At 43.5% G+C, this 21,231-nt stretch overlaps 1 protein-coding gene across 1 annotated transcript in view; it reads right to left on the bottom strand.

Annotated features, from left to right (window-relative positions):
* The window catches only part of LOC129714265 (cation channel sperm-associated auxiliary subunit gamma-like), a 68,643-nt gene that overhangs the window by 5,491 nt on the left and 41,921 nt on the right, over positions 1-21,231 (bottom strand). Inside the window, exons 8-12 of the mRNA XM_055663814.1 lie at positions 20,709-20,846; positions 14,851-14,916; positions 5,858-5,977; positions 4,029-4,079; positions 1,027-1,153 (exon numbers count right to left, since the gene is read on the bottom strand). Coding sequence (XP_055519789.1) covers positions 1,027-1,153; positions 4,029-4,079; positions 5,858-5,977; positions 14,851-14,916; positions 20,709-20,846 — 502 coding nt within the window. The remainder of the gene's footprint in view (positions 1-1,026; positions 1,154-4,028; positions 4,080-5,857; positions 5,978-14,850; positions 14,917-20,708; positions 20,847-21,231) is intronic.

The raw sequence follows: 21,231 nt of genomic DNA, 5'->3' as shown, positions 1-21,231 counted from the left end.
GTTGAGGTGACCTCCAAACCCTTGTGGCCATCTCCACTCATCCATCCCCTACCTGAGATCATCTGCAAATCAACCTCACCTGGATCCATGTATCACTTGCCAGCTCTTTGCCCCATGATTCCCACTGTGCATTTTCTTTCACAGATGCTGCGTGACTGCAGATTTCCTGCAGCAGTTCTTTACCTGCTCCAGATTCCAGCATTTCTAGTTTAGTTTAGAGATACAGTGCAGAAACTGGCCCGACGGCCCCCCGAGTCCGCTCCGACCAGCGATCCCGGCACACTAACACCGTCCTGCACACTAGGGGCAATTTACAATTCATTTTACCAAAGCCAATTAACCTGTACGTCTTTGGAGTGTGGGAGGAAACCGGAGGTCCCGGAGAAAACCCACGCTGGTCACGGGGAGAACATACAAACTCCGTGCAGACAGCACCTGTAGTCGGGATCGAACCCAGGTCCCTGGCGCTGTGAGGCAGCAACTACCATTGTGCCAATGTGCTGCACAATGATAATATTATTATAATAATAATAATTACCCAATGTAAAAGGGTGACCAGAACTGCAGTCTTTAGTTTCTCCATATAAGTTACTTTTTTCTTTAAACAATCAAGCAGTTAAAAAAGTTATATATAGCTCCAGGGGCTAGTGGAATCAAGGGATATGGGGAGAAGGCAAGCAAGGGTTATTGATTGGGGACGATCAGCCATGATCAAAATGAATGGCGGTGCTGGCTCGAAGGGCCGAATGACCTCCTCCTGCAGCTATTTTCTATGTTTCTAACACCTAAATGAAAAGTAATGGACTAGTGGGATGGAGCACAGAAGGTACAGACAATATCAATCTTCCAAGATGAAGAAACAAATTCCAAGCTCTGTGGCTTCCAATACAACAGTTGTATCGTCTTGGCATTAACATTGAGCGTATAACTCTATTTTGGCATCCAGTATACTTTGCAGTTTATTAATGTGTAATTTAATGCCTCAGTGAATGAACTGAATACAACAGATAAGGACACATTTATTACCTGCTGAATAAAAAATTTCCCCATATGTAGGCCATTGAATTCACGTGGCTAAGCATAATGCCCATTGGTATAGTTGGCACTTCAGACAGGTCTTCAGTCCCAAGAAGTAAAACAAATTCTTGCTTCTCTATAAAAAGATGGGGGTTGGATGAGAAGGGAAATGAAACAAATATCAGTTCAGGATATAAGCCTCAGTCACCTAAATTACATTCTTTCCTGACAACACCATAATTATAGAAACATAGAAAATAGGTGCAGGAGGAGGCCATTCGGCCCTTCGAGCCAGCACTGCCATTCATTGTGATCAAGGCTGATTGGCCCCAATCAATAACCCGTGCCTGCCTTCTCCCATATCCCTTGACTCCACTAGCTGCTAGAGCTCCATCTAACTCTCTCTTAAATCCATCCAGTGATTTGGCCTCCACTGCCCTCTGTGGCAGGGAATTCCATAAATTCACACATCTCTGGGAGAAAAAGTTTTTTCTCACCTCAGTCTTAAATGGCCTCCCCTTTATTCTAAGACTGTGGCCCCTGGTTCTGGACTCGCCCAACATTGGGAACATTTTTCCTGCATCTAGCTTGTCCAGTCCATTTATAATGTTATATGTTTCTATAAGATCCCCCTTATCCTTCTAAACTCCAGTGAATACAAGCCTCGTCTTTTCAATCTTTCCTCATATGACAGTCCTGCCATCCCAGGGATCAATCTCGTGAACCTACGCTGCACTGCCTCAATCACAAGGATTATATTCAGATCTTAAAAATAAGCCTGAAGAAGGGTCTCGACCCAAAACGTTGCCTATTTCCTTCGCTCCATAAATGCTGCCTCACCCGCTGAGTTTCTCCAGCATTTTTGTCTGCCTTCGATTTTCCAGCATCAATAACACAACAATAAGACTCTGCACTTGTAATAGAGCATTACATGGAACACGACCACACAGGTCCATACCAACAATGATGCCAAGTTAAGTTATTCTCCTCTACCCACAACTCTTCCTCATGCTCGTGAGTGGTCTCCGTGTACTCGTGGCCTCAAGTAGGTCGCGGCATTTTTTCCAGCCTGATAAAAAATGTCCACGAGTAAAAAAAAATGTCGGCATGGAAAAAATTGATACTTTTTACTCGTAGGTAGGTCGTAGGTAAGTCGTGATGCTAGTCGTAGATAGTCGTAGATAGTTGTAGGTAGTCGTAGATAGTTGTAGGTCCGTAACTGGCCCGAGAAAAAATTGCAACCATGACATTATTTTATCATGTGATCATTTTCCACTCATAGCCTGTCATAGTTGGTCTTAGGTGTGGAAGACTGAGGTCAAGGAGGGGGTCGTAGGAGGTCGTAGACATAGTTGTAGGAGGTCTTTTACTTGGACGAGTCAACGCGACCTTGACATTTTTTTTCAACTCATCTAGGATCTTCAAAACCCATGGATTAGGTCGTCCAAGTAGGACGGGCCCTTAACCAGAGCTATAAAGTTGTAACGTGACTTCCTGACCCATATACTTTAAAGCCATTCTTCTTTAGAGCTTTAGGATGCCCATTTAGGACTAAGAAAATAAATTGTTTCAATAAGGCGGTTCTGAATCTTTTACATTTCCCTTCCCACGGCGCTTCACTGCTCACATCGAGCCTTCTCAAAACCGCTACCAGCTCTATTGCAATCTTAATCTCATTGAGAGCTACAAAATTTCACGAGAGTATATTTTTCTCTGTACCAGGACGACGCATAAAAATGCCATACAGATATTCTCAAAATTTACTCTGACCATTAATATGTCTCTTTTATGTCTGCATCAGTTACATGTCTCATGTTTGCGGAACAAATCATAAGACGTTTGACTGGAAATGTAATCTTGTGATTTAAACATAACTTACATGACTGCACATATGAAAGAATTGGTTGAGGTCATAGTATCAGAACCCGTAAAATAGCGTAAAATATGGTACGATATCCTTGTACATAAAGAAACAGGTAGCAAGAATTTACTCATGAACCTGAATTTTTATATGATGTACAATGAAATCAGACCCTATCCCATATTTGGGTTTTAAAATGCCAGAATGAATAGTGTAATTTCACTAAGTGGAATGGGTCAGCTGATAATGAATTAACCTTGTAGGTTAGACACAGGCAATGTATAAAAACAAAAGCTTAAGTTTTGTTAATGTCATGTTAATTAAGACAAATGTTAGCACTTTATAAATAAATACCGCTGTAAATGAATATAGTATACAAGTCAAATCAAGTCAAGAGATTTTATTGTCATGTGTCCCAGATAGGACAATGAAACCCTTGCTTGCTGCAACACAACAAAATATTGTAGGCATAAGTACAGAACTGATCAGTGTGTCCATATACCATTGAATATATATATACGCACATAAATAAACAGATAAAGTGCAATAGGCTGCTATAGATCAGAGTTTCTTTGAAGTGTTTAATAGTCTGATGGTGGTGGGGAAGTAGCTGTTCCTGAACCTGGATGTTGCAGATTTCAGGCTCCTGTACCTTCTATCTGAAGGCAGCGGAGAGATGTGTGTGTGGCCAGGATGGTGTGGGTCCTTGATGCTGTTGGCAGCCTTTTTGAGGGAGCGGCTGCGATAGATCCCCTCGATGGTGGGGAGGTCAGAACCGATAACGGACAGGGCAGTGTTTACATTACATGTTTAAGAAAGAACTGCAGATGCTGGAAAAATCGAAGTTAGACAAAAATGCTGGAGAAACTCAGTGGGTGAGGCAGCATCTATGGAGGGAAGGAATGGGCGACGTTTTGGGTTGAGACCCTTGGTTCTCTCCATAGATGCTGCCTCACCTGCTGAGCTTCTCCAGCATTTTTGTCTACCTTGTCCACTGCTCAAATCGAGCCTTCTCAAGACCGCTACCAATTCTATTGCAATCTTAATCTCATAGAGAGCTACAAATTTTCACGAGAGTATATTTTTCTCTGTACCAGGACGATGCATAAAAATGTGATAAAAATGTCTTAGTATACATTACAGGTCTTACCTTCAGGAACAAATTCAGGAAGTTGATAATGAATTCTGAAACTTTTTGATTCTGTAGGACAAATGTGAGCAAGAAAAATATTAATTAAAAGGGGTAACAAGGAAATCTCTTGCTTTATTTACTTTGATATTTGTTGACTTAATTTGAAGAGTGATCAAGATGTTTTTAAAAATCTATTAAGATGGCTGACCAAGATCTCCCATCCATGCTTATTCCACTTGCCTGTGTTTGATCCATATCCCTCTAAATGTTTTCTATTCATTTTCCTGTCCAAGCATCTTTTAAATAAGTTAGGTCTTTATTCTCTGGAGCGCAGAAGGTTAAGGGGGGACCTGATAGAGGTCTTTAAAATGATGAGAGGGATAGACAGAGTTGATGTGGACAAGCTTTTCCCTTTGAGAATAGGGAAGATTCAAACAAGAGGACATGACTTCAGAATTAAGGGACAGAAGTTTAGGGGCAATATGAGGGGGAACTTCTTTACGCAGAGAGTGGTGGCGGTGTGGAATGAACTCCCAGTGGAAGTGGTGGAGGCAGGTTCATTGGTATCATTTAAAAATAAATTGGATAGGCATATGGATGAGAAGGGAATGGAGGGTTATGGTACGAGTGCAGGCAGGTGGGACTAAGGGGAACAAAATTTGTTCGGCATGGACTTGTAGGGCCGAGATGGCCTGTTTCCGTGCTGTAATTGTTATATGGTTATATGGTTAAATGCTGTTATAGTACCTGCCTCAACTATCACCTCCAGCAGCTCACTTCATATACCCACCACTCTCTGAATGAAAAAGTCACCGCTCATACCTTAAAAATATGTCCTCTACTTTGGGTAAAGACATGTTTACGTGTTTTTACACACCCCTATAAGATAACCCCTCAGCCTCCTGCCTCAGCCCCCTGCATTCCAAGTAATTCTGTCCTTGAGACTCTTGAAAGGCGCCCATAAATAAAATAAATTATTATTATTAATATTATTATACCTAGCCTTCCCAACTTCTTAGTACAGAACAGGCCACTGAGTCCTGACAACGTCCTTGTTCATCTTTTACTGCTGTTGTACAGGGTCTTGGTGAGACCACACCTGGAGTATTGCGTACAGTTTTGGTCTCCAAATCAGAGGAAAGACATTCTTGCCATATAGGGAGTACAGAGAAGGTTCACCAAACTGATTCCTGGGATGGCAGGGCTTTCATATGAAGAAAGACTGGATAGACTCGGCTTGTACTCGCTAGAATTTAGAAGATTGAGGGGGGATCTTATAGAAACTTACAAAATTCTTAAGGGGGTGGACAGGCTAGATGCAGGAAGATTGTTCCCGATGTTGGGGAAGTCCAGAACAAGGGGTCACAGTTTAAGGATAAGGGGGAAGTCTTTTAGGACCGAGATGAGAAAAACATTTTTCACACACAGAGAGTGGAGAATCTGTGGAATTCTCTGCCACAGAGGGTAGTTGAGGCCACAGTTCATTGGCTATATTTAAGAGGGAGTTAGATGTGACCCTTGTGGCTAAATTCAGATTCCTTGTGGCTAAAGGGATCAGGGGGTACGGAGAGAAGGCAGGTACAGGATACTGAGTTGGATGATCAGCCATGATCATATTGAATGGCGGTGTAGGCTTGAAGGGCCGAATGGCCTACTCCTGCACCTATTTTCTATGTTTCTATAATGCACGATTACAATCGAGCCATCTACAGTGTATAGATACATGATAAGGTAGGGCCAGCAAAGTCCGATTTAGTGCAAGGTAAAGCCAGCAAAGTCCGATTAAGGATATTCCAACGGTCACCAATGAGGTAGATAGTAGGTCAGGACTTGGAATCCATACATACCAAAATAATAATATATCAGGTAATATGCCGGGTTTTGAAATTCAAATATTAATCCTTCAACCAGAAGAAGGGCAGCATCCTGGAATCTATCAATAGCAGCCCAGAGCACAAGGCATTCTCCTGAAAGAAAACACAATGTGTGTTTACTGATTAATTTGATAGTTTCAAAGGAAAGTTTCATTGCTACTTCAACAAGTCCCTGACATCGGGCAAAAAATTAAGAACCTTTTTTTCTGGAGATTTCAACATCGGGTTAGCATTTGTGCTTTCTGGTTAAAGGGGCAGTGCTTTAGTTAAGGTACAGTGGGTTAAAGGGGCAGTGTTTTAGTAAAGGTGCAGTGTTTTTGTATTATGCTGGTATCAGATCCAGGGTAAGGCGGGAGAATGACAGTCAGAGCAGTATACTGTTCTGGATGTCAGATGTGGGAGGTCATGGTGTCGGATGGCCCTCCAGACGTCCACATCTGCACCAGGTGCAGCGAGATGGGGCTCCTAAGGGACCGTATTAGGATCCTGGAGCAGCAGCTCGATGACCTCGCTCTGATCAGGGAGAGTGAGGAGGTCATAGAGGGGAGTTATAGAGAGGTGGTCACTCCAAAACCACGGGAGAGAGACATGTGGGTCACGTTAAGGGGCAGAGGCAGGAACGAGTGAGTACTCCAATGTCGGTACACCTCGCAAATAAGTACTCCTGTTTGAGTACGGATGGGGGTGACAGCCTACCCGGGGGTAGTGACAGCGGACGGGCCTCCAGCACAGAGACCGGCCCTGTTGCTCCAAAAGCTAGGGAAAAAAAGAGGGCAATAGTAATTGGGGACTCTATTGTTAGGGGGTCGGATAGGCGATTCTGTGGACGCAGTCGGGAGACCAGGATGGTGGTCTGCCTCCCTGGTGCCAAGGTCTCGGACGTGTCTCAACGCATCCAAGATATCCTTAAATCAGAGGGAGAGGAGCCTGAGGTCGTGGTACATATAGGTACCAATGACATAGGAAAAAAAAGGGAAGAGGTCCTGAAGGGAGGATTTAGGGAGTTGGGAGGAGAGTTAAGAAAAAAGGACCAAAAAGGTAACAATCTCAGGATTACTGCCTGTGCCACGCGACAGTGAGAGTAGGAATGGAGCGAGGTGGAGGATAAATGCGTGGCTGAAAGACTGGTGCAGAGGGCAGGGATTCAAGTTCCTGGATCATTGGGACTTCTTTTGGGGAAGGTGGGACCTGTACAGAAAGGATGGGTTGCACTTGAACCCGAGGGGGACCAATATCCTAGCGGGGAAATTTGCAAAGGCAGCTGGGGAGACTTTAAACTAGAATGGTTGGGGCGAGGGACTCAAATAGCGAAAGGTAGTAGACAGAATGGGAGGCAGGAAGCAGAAATGGGAAGCACTCGGACGCAAGAGGGAGAAAGGAAAAAAAAAAGGAAATAAACAGAGAATAAGGGACGGGGGTTTTCTTAAATGTGCATATTTTAATGCTAGGAGCATTGTAAGAAAGGTGGATGAGCTTAGAGTCTGGATAGACACCTGGAAGTATGATGTTGTGGCGATCAGTGAAACGTGGTTGCAGGAGGGCTGTGATTGGAAACTAAATATTCCAGGATTTCGTTGCTTCAGGTGTGATAGAATTGGAGGGGCAAGAGGTGGAGGTGTTGCATTGCTAGTCAGGGAAGATATTACAGCAGTGCTTTGGCAGGATAGATTGGAGGGCTCATCTAGGGAGGCTATTTGGGTGGAATTGAGAAGTGGGAAAGGTGTAGCAACACTTATAGGGGTGTATTATAGACCGCCAAACGGGGAACGAGAACTGGAAGAGCAAATATGTAAGGAGATAGCAGAGATTAGTAGTAAGCACAAGGTAGTGATTGTGGGAGATTTCAACTTTCCACACATAGACTGGGAAACACATTCTGTAAATAGGCTGGATGGGTTGGAGTTTGTAAAATGTGTGCAGGATAGTTTTTTGCAGCAATACATAGAGGTACCTACTAGAGGAGGGGCAGTGCTGGACCTCCTGTTAGGAAATGAGACTGGACAGGTGGCGGAGGTATGCGTTGGGGAGCACTTCGGGTCCAGTGATCACAATACCATTAGTTTCAATATAACTATGGAGAGGGTCAGAACTGGACCTAGGGTTGAGATTTTTGATTGGAGAAAGGCTAACTTTGATGCGATGCGAGATGATTTAAAAGGAGTGAACTGGGACATTTTGTTTTATGGGAAAGATGTAGAAGAGAAATGGAGGACATTTAAAGGGGAAATTTTAAGAGTACAGAATCTTTATGTTCCTGTTCGGTTGAAAGGAAACAGTAAAAAGTGGAAAGAGCCCTGGTTTTCAAGGGAAATTGGACATCTTGTTCGGAAAAAGAGGGAGATCTACAATAATTATAGGCAGCATGAAGTAAATGAGGTGCTTGAGGAGTATAAGGAATGTAAAAAGAATCTTAAGAAAGAAATTAGAAAAGCTAAAAGAAGATATGAGGTTGCTTTGGCAAGTAAGGTGAAAGTCAATCCAAAGGGTTTCTACAGCTATATTAATAGCAAAAGGATAAGGAGGGATAAAATTGGTCCATTGGAGAGACAGAGTGGACAGCTATCTGCAGAGCCAAAAGAGATGGGGGGAGATATTGAACAATTTATTTTCTTCGGTATTCACCAAGGAGAAGGATATTGAATTATGTGAGGTAAGGGAAACTAGTAGAGTAGCTATGGATACTATGAGGTTCAAAGTAAAAGAAGTACTGACACTTTTGAAAAATATAAAAGTGGATAAGTCTCCAGGTCCTGACAGGATATTCCCTAGGACATTGAGGGAAGTTAGTGTAGAAATAGCCGGGGCTATGACAGAAATATTTCAAATGTCATTAGAAACGGGAATAGTCCCCGAGGATTGGCGTACTGCGCATGTTGTTCCATTGTTTAAAAAGGGTTCTAAGAGTAAACCTAGCAATTATAGACCTGTTAGTTTGACTTCAGCGGTGGGCAAATTAATGGAAAAGATACTTAGAGACAATATATATAAGCATCTAGATAAACAGGGTCTGATTAGGAACAGTCAACATGGATTTGTGCCTGGAAGGTCATGTTTGACTAATCTTCTTGAATTTTTTGAAGAGGTTACTAGGGAAATTGACGAGGGTAAAGCAGTGGATGTTGTCTATATGGACTTTAGTAAGGCCTTTGACAAGGTTCCTCATGGAAGGTTGGTTAAGAAGGTTCAACTGTTGGGTATAAATGCAGGAATAGCAAGATGGATTCAACAGTGGCTGAATGGGAGAAGCCAGAGGGTAATGGTGGATGGCTGTTTATCGGGTTGGAGGCAGGTGACTAGTGGGGTGCCTCAGGGATCTGTGTTGGGTCCTTTGTTGTTTGTCATGTACATCAATGATCTGGATGAAGGTGTGGTAAATTGGATTAGTAAGTATGCAGATGATACCAAGATAGGGGGTGTTGTGGATAATGAAGAGGATTTCCAAAGTCTACAGAGTGATTTAGGCCATTTGGAAAAATGGGCTGAAAGATGGCAGATGGAGTTTAATGCTGATAAATGTGAGGTGCTACACCTTGGCAGGACAAATCAAAATAGGACGTACATGGTAAATGGTAGGGAATTGAAGAATACAGTTGAACAGAGGGATCTGGGTATAACCGTGCATAGTTCCTTGAAGGTGGAATCTCATATAGATAGGGTGGTAAAGAAAGCTTTTGGTATGCTAGCCTTTATAAATCAGAGCATTGAGTATAGAAGCTGGGATGTAATGTTAAAATTGTACAAGGCATTGGTGAGGCCAAATCTGGAGTATGGTGTACAATTTTGGTCGCCAAATTATAGGAAGGATGTCAACAAAATAGAGAGAGTACAGAGGAGATTTGCTAGAATGTTGCCTGGGTTTCAACAACTAAGTTACAGAGATAGGTTGAATAAGTTAGGTCTTTATTCTCTGGAGCGCAGAAGGTTAAGGGGGGACCTGATAGAGGTCTTTAAAATGATGAGAGGGATAGACAGAGTTGATGTGGACAAGCTTTTCCCTTTGAGAATAGGGAAGATTCAAACAAGAGGACATGACTTCAGAATTAAGGGACAGAGGTTTAGGGGTAATATGAGGGGGAACTTCTTTACGCAGAGAGTGGTGGCGGTGTGGAATGAGCTCCCAGTGGAAGTGGTGGAGGCAGGTATCATTTAAAAATAAATTGGATAGGCATATGGATGAGAAGGGAATGGAGGGTTATGGTACGAGTGCAGGCAGGTGGGACTAAGGGGAAAAAAATTTGTTCGGCATGGACTTGTAGGGCCGAGATGGCCTGTTTCCGTGCTGTAATTGTTATATGGTTATATGGTTATATGGTTATTGAAATACAGGATTTGCAGATGAACAATTCCTTTCTCAGCCAAGGGAACATAATTGAGAGAAGTACATTCAAATAAGCATTTGACCATAAACATGACAATTAGTACAGGTTCAACAATATACAGTGTGTTCTAACTCTTAGCATTCTTTCCTTTACGCGGGGATTTGGGACAAGACTAATATCCCTGTTAAGCATGTCGGGACCCTTCTTCAGACTAAGTCACGGGAAAGGGAATCGAGATATATATCTCATTTCCCTTTCTCGTGAATTTCAGTCTGAAGAAGGGTCTCAACCCGAACAGTCACCCATTTCTTCTCTCCAGAGATGCTGCCTTTCCCGCTGAGTTATTCCAGCTTTTAATGTCTATCTTCGGTTTAAACCAGCATCTGCAGTTCCTTCCTACACATATTGTTTTGATGATTCAATGATATTTTATTGTCACATGTACAGTGCCCTCCATAATGTTTGGCACAAAGACGCATCATTTATTTATTTGCCTGTGCACTCCACAAAGTTGAGATTTATAATGGAAGAAAATCACATGTGGTTAAAGTGCACATTGTCAGATTTTAATAAAGACCATTTTTATACATTTTGATTTCACCATGTAGAAATTACAGCAGTGTTTATACATAGTTCCCCCCATTTCAGGGCACCATAATGTTTGGGACACAGCAATGTCATGTAAATGTAAATGTCATGTAAATGTCATGGACATCACCAGTTGCTGGGTGTCTTCTCTCGTGATGCTCTGCCAGGCCATTGCACCCATCTGTAGCTTATTTTTGTTTTGGGGGCAAGTCCCTTTCAGTTTTCTCTTCAGCATACAAAAGGCATGCTCAATTGGGTCTAAATCGGGTGATTGACTTGACCACTCAAGAATTGATAATTTTTTAGCTTTGGAAAAACTCCTTTGTTGCTTTAGCAGTGTGTTTGGGAACATTGTCTTGCTGTAGAATGAACCGCCGGCCAATGAGTTTTAAGGCATTTGTTTGAACTTGAGCAGAGAGGATGCGTCTATGCACTTCAGAATTCATTATGCTACTACCATCAGCAGTTGTATCATCAATGAAGATAAGTGAGCCAGTACTTTCAGCAGCCAAACATGGTCAGGCCATAATACCCCACCACCATGTTTCACAGATGAGGTGGTATGCTTTGGATCTCGGGCAGTTCCTTCTCTCCTCCATACTCGTGACATCAGTCTGATATAAGTTAATCTTCATCTTATCTGTCCACAAGACGTTTTTACAGAACTGTGGTTGCTCTTTTATGTATTACTAGGCAAACTGTAACCTGGCCATCCTATTTTTGAGGCTAACCAGTGGTTTGCATCTTGCAGTGTAGCCTCTGTATTTCTGTTCATGAAGTCTTCTGCGGATAGTAGTCATTGACAAATCCACAACTGATTCCTGAAGTGGGTTTCTGATCTGTCGGACAGGTGTTTGGGGATTCTTATTTATTATTGAGAGAATTCTTCTGTCATCAGCTGTGGAGGTCTTCCTTGGCCTGCCAGTCCCTTTGTGATTAGTAAGCTCACCAGTGCTCTCTTTCTTCTTAATGATGTTCCAAACAGTTGATTTTGCTAAGCCGAAGGTTTGGCTGATGTTTTTAACAGTTTTATTCTTGTTTCTCAGTCTCATAATGGATTGTTTGACTTTCATTGGCACAACTTTGGTCCTCCTGTTGATAAACAGCAATAAAAGTTTCCAAAGGTGATGGAAAGACTAGGTGCTGAGAGCTCTCTTATACCTGCATTAAGGAGGCAATTGAACACATCTGAGCAATTACAAACACCTGTGAAGCCATGTGTCCCAAACATTATGGTGCCCTGAAATGGGGGGACTATGTATAAACATAGCTGTAATTTCTACATGGTGAAACCAAAATGTATAAAAATACCCTTTAATAAAATCTGACAATATGCACTTTAACCACGTCATTTATTTTCTATTACAAATCTCAAATGTGGAGTACGGATACAAATAGATAAATGATGGGTCTTTGGAGGGCACTGCACCTCCTTTATCTCAGGGAATCTTAAGGTACTCACCAAGGAAGGGTATTCATTTGAAATGGAGGGGAGGCGGTGGAGGTGGCTGATAGAACATATGGTAGGATATGTCATTTGAAATTTAAATTTATCATCTTCACAACTCATGTCCGAAGTTTAAAGGTCTGGGATCATGGGACATTGGGTGGTGGTGAGAAAAGGATACTGAAGTAAATGATCAGCCATTTTGATTTGTGGGGCAAACCCAAAGCACTAAATGACGCCAATCCAGATCCATAAAAAAGACTAAAAGACCTCCAAAAACAAACTTTTAGACAGGCTAAAAATAACAAAAAGGATGAAAGGACAGATAGCTGCTGGCTAGGCTGCCATGCTCGATGGCGCCACCACTCGGTTCCTTGCTATCTTTAGCAAGGCCCGTGAGTGAAGATGCCGCAATACCCTTTTGACCCCTGAAAGCTTTCGAGTTGATTTGCAAATAACTCCCCATAAAAAATACGAGTGATTACCCTCCTTTAATAATTTACAATTTCAATTGAACAGACATTTTCTAAATGAGTGGCCTGCATTGCTTCTGATTGAAACGACATCTTAAAATTTAGTAGGGGATTTTCAAATTACTGCCTGATGGTAAGTTGAGTCATCCAACCTCATCTAGGTATGAAACAATGAGGGCAACATATTTTCACTGTCCATATGTCCAAACGGCAAGCAGCATGACATTTCTTGCCCATAATGAATTGTTATAAAGAAGGTAGACACAAAATGCTGGAATAACTCAGTGGGACAGGCAACATCTCTGGAGAGAATGAATGGGTCAATTTTCGGGTCGAGACCCATCTTCAGATTCATCAGGGGAAAGGGAAACGAGGGATATAGACAGTGATGTAGAGAGATATAGAACAAATTAATGAAACAGGCCTTTGTTAGCTGTTTGCAAGCTGAGAACGAGAAGCTGGTGCAACTTGGGTGAGGGAGCGATGGAGGGGTTGAAGTTAGAGAACTCAATATTCATACCAGTGGGTTGTAAGCTGCACAAGCAAAATAGGAGATGCTGTTCCTCCAATCTTTATAAAGTTAAGTTAATTCTTTAAAAAGAAAAAAACTTGAAAATAAAATTGAGCGTTAGATGTGGTGGAAATGTGGACAGGGTGCATGATTTTCTATAGTTCATGTTTGATTTCAATGCATTTATGATCATTCTAAAGCCTTTAGTTTAAGTGTCACTCATGATTGACTGGATGATAATGCAAACAGAGCTATGAAAACCTATAGTTTACTAGACAAAGTGCAGGGTCTGTTCCCCCAACGCGCATTTGCGGGGGGGGGGGGGGGGGGGGCGCGGGTTGCATGCGGCGCCACACACACTAACCACCCCCACACACACACTAACTACCCCTTTGAGGAGGGGGGGGAGAGGGGGGGGGGAGAGAGAGGAGGAGGGGGGGGGAGGAGAGGGGGGGAAAGGAAAGGGGGAAGGGGGAGGGGGGGAGGGGGGGGGGGGGGGGGGGGGGGGGGGGGGGGGAGGGGGGAGGGGGGGGGGGGGGGGGGGAGGGGGGGGGGGGGGGGGAGGGGGGGGGGGGGAGAGGGGGGGGGGGGGGGGGGGGGGGGGGGAGGGGGGGAGAGGAGGGGGGGGGGGGGAGGGGGGGGAGAGGGGGGGAGAGGGGGGGAGGGGGGAGGGGGGTTGAGAGAGGGGGGGAGGGGGGAGGGGGGGGGGGGGGGAGGGGGGGGGGGGAGAGAGGGGGGGGGGGAGAGGGGGGAGAGAGAGAGAGAGAGAGAGAGAGAGAGAGAGGGGGGGAGAGAGAGAGAGGGAGCGAGAGAGAGCGAGAGAGAGAGAGAGAGAGAGATATATGGGGGTGAGAGAGACGAGGGGGGCAGGTCGGCAGCCCAAGCGAGGCACGGAGCGATCGGAGGACGGTGAAAAGCAGCGGGCGGACCAGCCGATCGTGGCTTCCGCAAGGAAAGCGCACCCACCAGCGTGACAGAGCCGGGCCGGGAGGGGGGCCTCCCCGGAGAGGAGGTCATCCCCTGTAACGGGTAGAGAGGAGAGGGGGAGAGAGGGAGGGGAGGAGAGGGGGGAGGAGGTGAGAAGGGGGGGGGGGGGGGGGGTGGAGAGGAGCCGGGTGAGTGAGTGCACTGCGAAATGTGGAGACAGAAGCGGCTTCTGACTCTCTGGAAACCCACAGCTGGAATGAGCACGCAGGGGATGGGAGGGGCGGGGCTTCACGAGCTGCGCCGACCGTGAGGAGAATCTCGTTCAGCGCGTGAGCGATCTGCAGAACAAAGATCATATAGCTGAGCGCAGCTCTAGGATCTTTGCTGCAGAACATTCTCGTTCTTGCTATGCCTTTTGAAGAACGGGGAGGTGGGTGGAGTAACATACCTCGTGGAAAACTGCGCATGTGCGTTGACAGCAGCTGCATTCATCCACAGTGGTGGGGGAGGGCGGGGCCAGGAGGCAGGTGGGCTTGATTGGTGGGTACGTGGGCATTGTGACGTCAGCAGCTGGCAAGCGGTGATTTTTTTCTTTTAAGTGAAGAAATGTATTCAAAATCGGGGGAAAACACACACACACACACACAGTTTTAAAAGTATATAGATTATATAATATAATATATTCACTTCCAGTATCTTACTTTGTATTACGCCACATACTGTTTGGCCATTAGCGTCCAGCAATGATTTAAAATACACTTTTCCATCTAAACAAAAAAGCATAGATTAAATGGGTTAGCAATTCACAATCAGGATTACCAAATGAATGAAACATCTATAAAAGATTATTACATGGTTATAACTAAATTTTGGAGAACATAAACTGTCATGGTCAAAGATCTTTGTAACTCGAGACTCAACAACCTCTAATATTTCCTGATAGCTTCTTTAATATAGATCCAGTTCATCCAAAACCTGCCGAGTACATTATATCTCATGATTGCTAACCACCGAGTAGTTTGTTTGCTCAGCTCCATATTTTTATATTCTCACTAGACTAAGTGGGACCCGTTGGGTCCCAGCTTTATATGGGAGGGCTGATCCCCCAAAACAATATTCCACCACCAATTCTATAATTGGTGATCAGTGGGGGGGGCAGGGGGGAGCTTTCTGGAGCGCTAGTATGGGTGTTGTGGGCTGAAGGGATTGGTTTACAGTGGGCTTGTATTGACATTGTGGGCCGAATGAATTATTGGGCTGGCAGCTCAGTCACTCAAGCTTGGTGTGCTGGCACCTAACTCACTCACGGCTGGTCGGATGGAAGTTGACTCACGGCTATTCCTTGAAATAGGCCACCAATTCAAGTGCAGTTTCATTCCACTTCAAGCAGGGTGCAAGGCCACCAAATTCGAGTGCAGTGTCATATCACTTCAAGCAGGGTGCAAGGCCACCAAATTCGAGTGCAATTTCCTACCATTTCAAGCAGTCCACAAGGCCACCAAATTCGAGTGCAGTTTCCTACCATTTCAAGCAGGGTGCAAGGCCACCAAATTCAAGTGCAGTTTCATACCATTTCAACGAGGGTGCAAGGCCACTAAAGACAGAGAGTCGTGACCTCTCTCTCCCAATTCTTGCAGAGACTGAGCCACGCCCACATGTCCAGGTTTTATAGTCCCTCCCACCAGAAGGGGCGTGGCCTTCATGGCGTGATTGACAGGTGAGAGAATCTCAAAATGATTTAAACACTAATCACTCTTTTATTTTTCATCAATGGAAAAAATCCACGGCACCTGATGAGCAGAGAGGGCCTCTGAGTAAGATGGTCAACAATCACAGCGGTATGTGGTACCGTTTTTCCTAAAATCAATATACAGTGCAAATAGGAAATGGTCTTGACCTCCACCGCCTTCTGTGGCAAAGAATTCCACAGGTTCACCAACCTCTGACTAAATAAATTTCTCCTCATCTCCTTCCTAAAAGAACGTCCTTTACTTCTGAGGCTGTGCCCTCTAGTCCGGGGTGGAAGGTTGCAACCTTCACGTGGTCCGCCCTGTTTCGACTAATGCAATCAACTCGACGTGCACAAACGGAAGATCAAATAGAACAAGTTGCCCTACGACTTTAGGCTGTGAACGCCACATGAAAGAAGAAGAAGAAGCCCTCTAGTCCTAGACTCTCCCACTAGTGGAAATATCCTCTCCACATCCACTATCCAAGCCTTTCATTATTCTGCAAGTTTCACTAAGGTCCCTCCTCATTCTTCTAAACTCCAGCGAGTACAGGCCCAGTGATGACAAATGCTCATCATATGTTTACCTACACTTTCTTGTAAACCTCCTCTGGACCCTCTCCAGAGCTAGCACATCTTGAGGAGGAGGATGCTCACCGTCGGGTTTCGGCGTTGGCGTTCCACCAGCCCGGCGTGAGGGCCTGAACATCGTGCCGCCCGGTGCGGCGACTGCGGGTGCTCGGAAGGCCCCGACCACGGATGAACACGGAGGGGAGGCTGGCTGGATTATGGTGCCATCCTCACCTTGGTGCCATTTATATTATGTTGTGTCGTGGACTTTCGGTGTTTGTGCTTTTTTTAAATTCAATTTCAATTTTATTTTTAATATGTTTTATTATTTATTTATTATTATTTTATTTTTTTTATGATACTGCCTGTAAGGGAAATTCATTTCGTTGTCTCAAATTGAGACAATGACAATAAATTTGAATACAATACAATACAATACAATACTTCCTCAGATATGGTGCCCAAAATTGCTCACATTTTTCCAAATGCAGCCTGACCAGCTCCTTAGTATTACATTTCTGTTTCTGTATACAAGTCCTCTCGAAATAAATTCTAGCATTGAGTTTGCTTTCTTTACTACCTTACTTTCTTTACTAACTTACTTTCTTTTCGCTTCCTTATTGTTAAAACCTCTGCAAGCATTCTTGTAATTCCCCAGTCATTCAAGTTTTGATTTGGAACTCCATTTATTATATCAATTGCATCTATGTCTTTCATCACCTAGATTCTAAGGACTTTAGTAACTCAGCGGGAAAGGCAACATGGAAAAGCATGTCCTCCAGAGATGCTGTCTGATCAGCTGAGTTACTCCATTACTTTATATGCAAGATTCCAACATCTGCAGTTCCCTGTGTCTACACACCAAAGACTTGAATTCCCTTTCTAATCTTTCCACTCCTCCATCTCTTCTATGAAGCTTGAGTCACAAAGTTCTGCAGCACTAAAATTGGTCTTTTTGGTTAAACTCATCCATGCCGATCAATAAGTCGATCTGAGCCAGCCCAATTTGGCTATGTTTGGCCCATAAGGCTCACCACACTCATAGAGTCATAGTCAGAGAGTCATCCAGCGTGGAAACCGGACCTTTAGCCAAACTTGCCCACATGTCCCAACTTCTCTAGTCCCACCTGCTTGTGTTTAGCACATATCCCTCTAAACCTGAACTACCCATGTACCTGTCTAATTTGTTCTTAAACATTGGGATAGTCCCAGCCTCAACTACTTCCTCTGGTAGCTCATTCCATACAACCACCACCCTTTGTGTGAAAAGGTACCCCTCAGATTCCTGTTAAATCTTTTCCCCTTCACTTTAAACCTATGTCCTCTGGTCCTTGATTCCCCTACTCTGGGCAAGAGACTCTGTGTATCTACCCGATCTATTCCTCTCGTGATTTTATACACTTTTATAAGATCACCCCTCATCCTCCTGTGCTCCAAGGAATAGAGTCCCAGCCTACTCAACCTCTCCCTATAGCTCAGACCCTTGAGTCCTGGCAACAGCCTTGTGAATCGTCTCTATACCATTTGCAGCTTGACAACATCTTTCCTATAACACAGTGAGTGCCCACAACTGAACGCAATGTACTGAATGCGGCTTCACCAACATCTTACCAAATAACTACAACAGGACCACCCAACTCTTTTACTCAATACACTGGCTGATGAACACCAATGTGCCAAAAGCCTTTTTGGGCACCTTACCTACCTGCGACACTACCTTCAAGGAACTATGTACCTGCACTCCTAGATCCTTCTGCTCTATAACACGCCCCAGACCCCTACCATTAATTGTGTGGATCCTGCCCATATTAGACTTCCCAAAATGCAACACACTGTATGAAAATGTTGCTCTTTTTGTCTTCAAAAAAATTCCTCCTCTCCTCTTAAACCTCTCCTCTTAAACCTCAAACTTACTAACCATGTCGTCCAAATAGTTAATACTGCATTAAGCAACAGTGAACCCAACATTGATCCCTGCAGCACATTGCTGCTCGAAGGCCTCCACGACCACCCTCTTACTCCTTCCACTAATCTAATTTTGTAGATTTTAGACAGGCAGCATCTCTGGAGATACTGCCTGTCCCACTAAGTTACTCTGGCTTTTTGGGCCTATCTCTAATTTTGTATCCAATAGGTTAGCTCATCTTCAATCCAGACGAGCCTAACCTACAGATCCTTGTCACCAGCCTTGTTAAAGTCCATGTAGACAACATGGACCGTCTTGCCCTTGTCAAACTTCTATATCACCTCTTCGAAAAACTCAATCAAATTTGTAAGACACAATTTATAGCGCACAGGGATTGCACTTATGTCAGTAACTAGAGATGATTGGGTTCTAAACTGAGCAGAGGAGATTTGATAGCATCTCAAATTATTGGATGTAAGTAAAGCCTAAAAATATCATTTGGCTTAAGGTGGCACAGGTGATTGGACAAAAGAGCAAAAGTCGAAAGGAAAACCTTATGTGGTTATTAAGTTTTGAAACAGTTTAGTTCAGTTCACTTTAGTTTAGTTTATTTTATAGCGTTAGTAAAGCTTTTGAAGGTTGTTAGTAAAGTAAATTAGTTTAGCAAATTTAGTTTAGTTTAGTAAATTTTGTTAGGAAAGCTTTTAATATTATTAAAACTGTTTTGTTGCGTGCTATCCTGTCAGCTTAAAGACTATACGTGAAAACCATCATGCATTCCACGGTGGACAGATACAGGATAAAAGGGAATAATGTTTAGTGCAAGATAAAGTCCACTAAAGATGATGGACATAGATATAATAGTAACTTATGAAAGGTAATTAGATATCCACAAAAGACAAACAATACAATACAAAGAACAAAAAAGCTGGATGAATTATGTTATTTTGGCTCTACTTCCAACAGAATAATTTGTTCTTAAGGTAGGCAGCTGGAGAAACTCAGCGGGTAAGGCAGCATCTATGGAGCGAATGAAATAGGCGACGTTTTGGGTCGAGACCCTTCTTCAGACTTAAGGTGGAGTTTGATTGCAGACATGATTTTGCTATGCCCTAATTTTGTTAAAGCAATGTTGCTCATATGATTTTTCTTTTCTTCTGGAACAATTTGAAGACTATTATAAAGTGCTGTTAAGAGACAATAGCAGTTGTTATCTACAGTATTTTAGTTCCATCAAGGCTAAATCAAGTGGGAATCCTTTCTTTTTTCAAGCACAGTTGCCTTTAATGATAACAGGAAAATAAAATGCATTATGTGTAGGTACACATATTGCACATATGTTCGATTCAGTATACAAGCATGATTGAGATTCCAATCCTTGTCCCTTATGTTTTCCATCCCATACAAATGTTGTCATTAGTTTTTAGCGTTGAAAATTATTCCAATTGGCTTAAAGAAGGTTCAAGCTATCCCACCTCAATCTTCAAGGCCAAATCACTGGATGGATTTAAGAGAGAGTTAGGTCGAGCTCTAGGGGCTGGTGGAATCAAGGGATATGGGGAGAAGGCAGGCACAGGTTATTGATTTGGGACGATCAGCCATGATCACAATGAATGGCGGTGTTGGCTCGAAAGGCCGAATGGCCTCCTCCTGCACCTATTTTCTATGTTTCTATCTACGTTTCTATGTTTCAAGAAACCATTTAAACCATATTCATTGCCTTTCATTTTCTATCAAAACCCTTGAAATAATTTTTGGATCCATTGAACTATTTTTGTTCCTACTACGTATGAACCATGAGAAATAAAGCTTTCCAAATTATCTAATTTCATGGAAGGTAGACACAAAATGCTGGAGTAACTCAGCGGGACAAACAGCATCTCTGGAGAGAAGGAATGGATGACGTTTTGGGTAGAGGCCTTTCTTACCGATAACCCCAGCATTTTGTGTCCGTCCCACTGAGTTAAGCCCCTGTCCCACTTTCACAACCTAATTCACGAACTCTGCTGAGTTGCCCTTGACTCATACTCGCAGCATGGTCGTCACGAGGTCGTAGGTAGGTCGTAGCAGGCCGTAATGCTAGTCGTAGGCACTCGTGGCATCAAGTTGGTCGGGGCGTTTTTCCAGCCTGATGAAAAATGTCCACGAGTAAAAAAGGCCATGAATTAGGTCGTGAAAGTGGGACAGGCCTTTAACTCCTGCATTTTGTGTCTATCTTTGGTGTAAAGCAACACCTGCAGTTGTTTCTTACACATATTTAATTTAATGGACTTTCATAGCGGAATGCTCAAATTTGTAATAGTAAAGTTTTAAATACTGTGCAGAACTCTTGTATTTTCATAACATTGTCAAACCTCTGATCGTGAGAATGAAGGTCAGTGCTTTATGCTTGCCCCCTCCAATAACAAACAGTTTTTCTTCATCATTCTGTACAAGAAATACTGGAACTAATCTTTCCACGCAAACATTGAACAACAAACGAATCCAGTTGTCTGCAAAACAGAAAAACAAATATCACTTCAGAGAGACCCGATATGCATTCTAAGCTCAGAACCAAATTTAGGCTCCCTCAGAGATTTTAAGGCTAAATGGACCTGTACTATGGAAACGGCCACACAAACCAGGAAATTCCGAGGTTTTTAGCGAAACCACATAAGGATATATCCAATTATCCGTAAGGTTAATTGGATAAAATTCAATTGATTACACAATTCACATGGGTCGAATTGATTAAAAACAGGCAGTAATCGAGGCAGTAAACGAGCTTCGACCGCCGGCCCTGCAGTCTACGGTGCTTCTGGCTGCGGCGGAGACTTTAAACCTCGACCGCCGGCCTGCGGCCTACACCAACTTAAAGCCGCGGTCTCAAGTGAGGAA

Source organism: Leucoraja erinacea, chromosome 38 (assembly GCF_028641065.1).
Source record: "Leucoraja erinacea ecotype New England chromosome 38, Leri_hhj_1, whole genome shotgun sequence".
NCBI lineage: Eukaryota > Metazoa > Chordata > Chondrichthyes > Rajiformes > Rajidae > Leucoraja > Leucoraja erinaceus.
The sequence above is the reverse complement of the archived record's forward strand: the minus strand, read 5'-3'. Positions and strand labels throughout refer to the sequence as shown.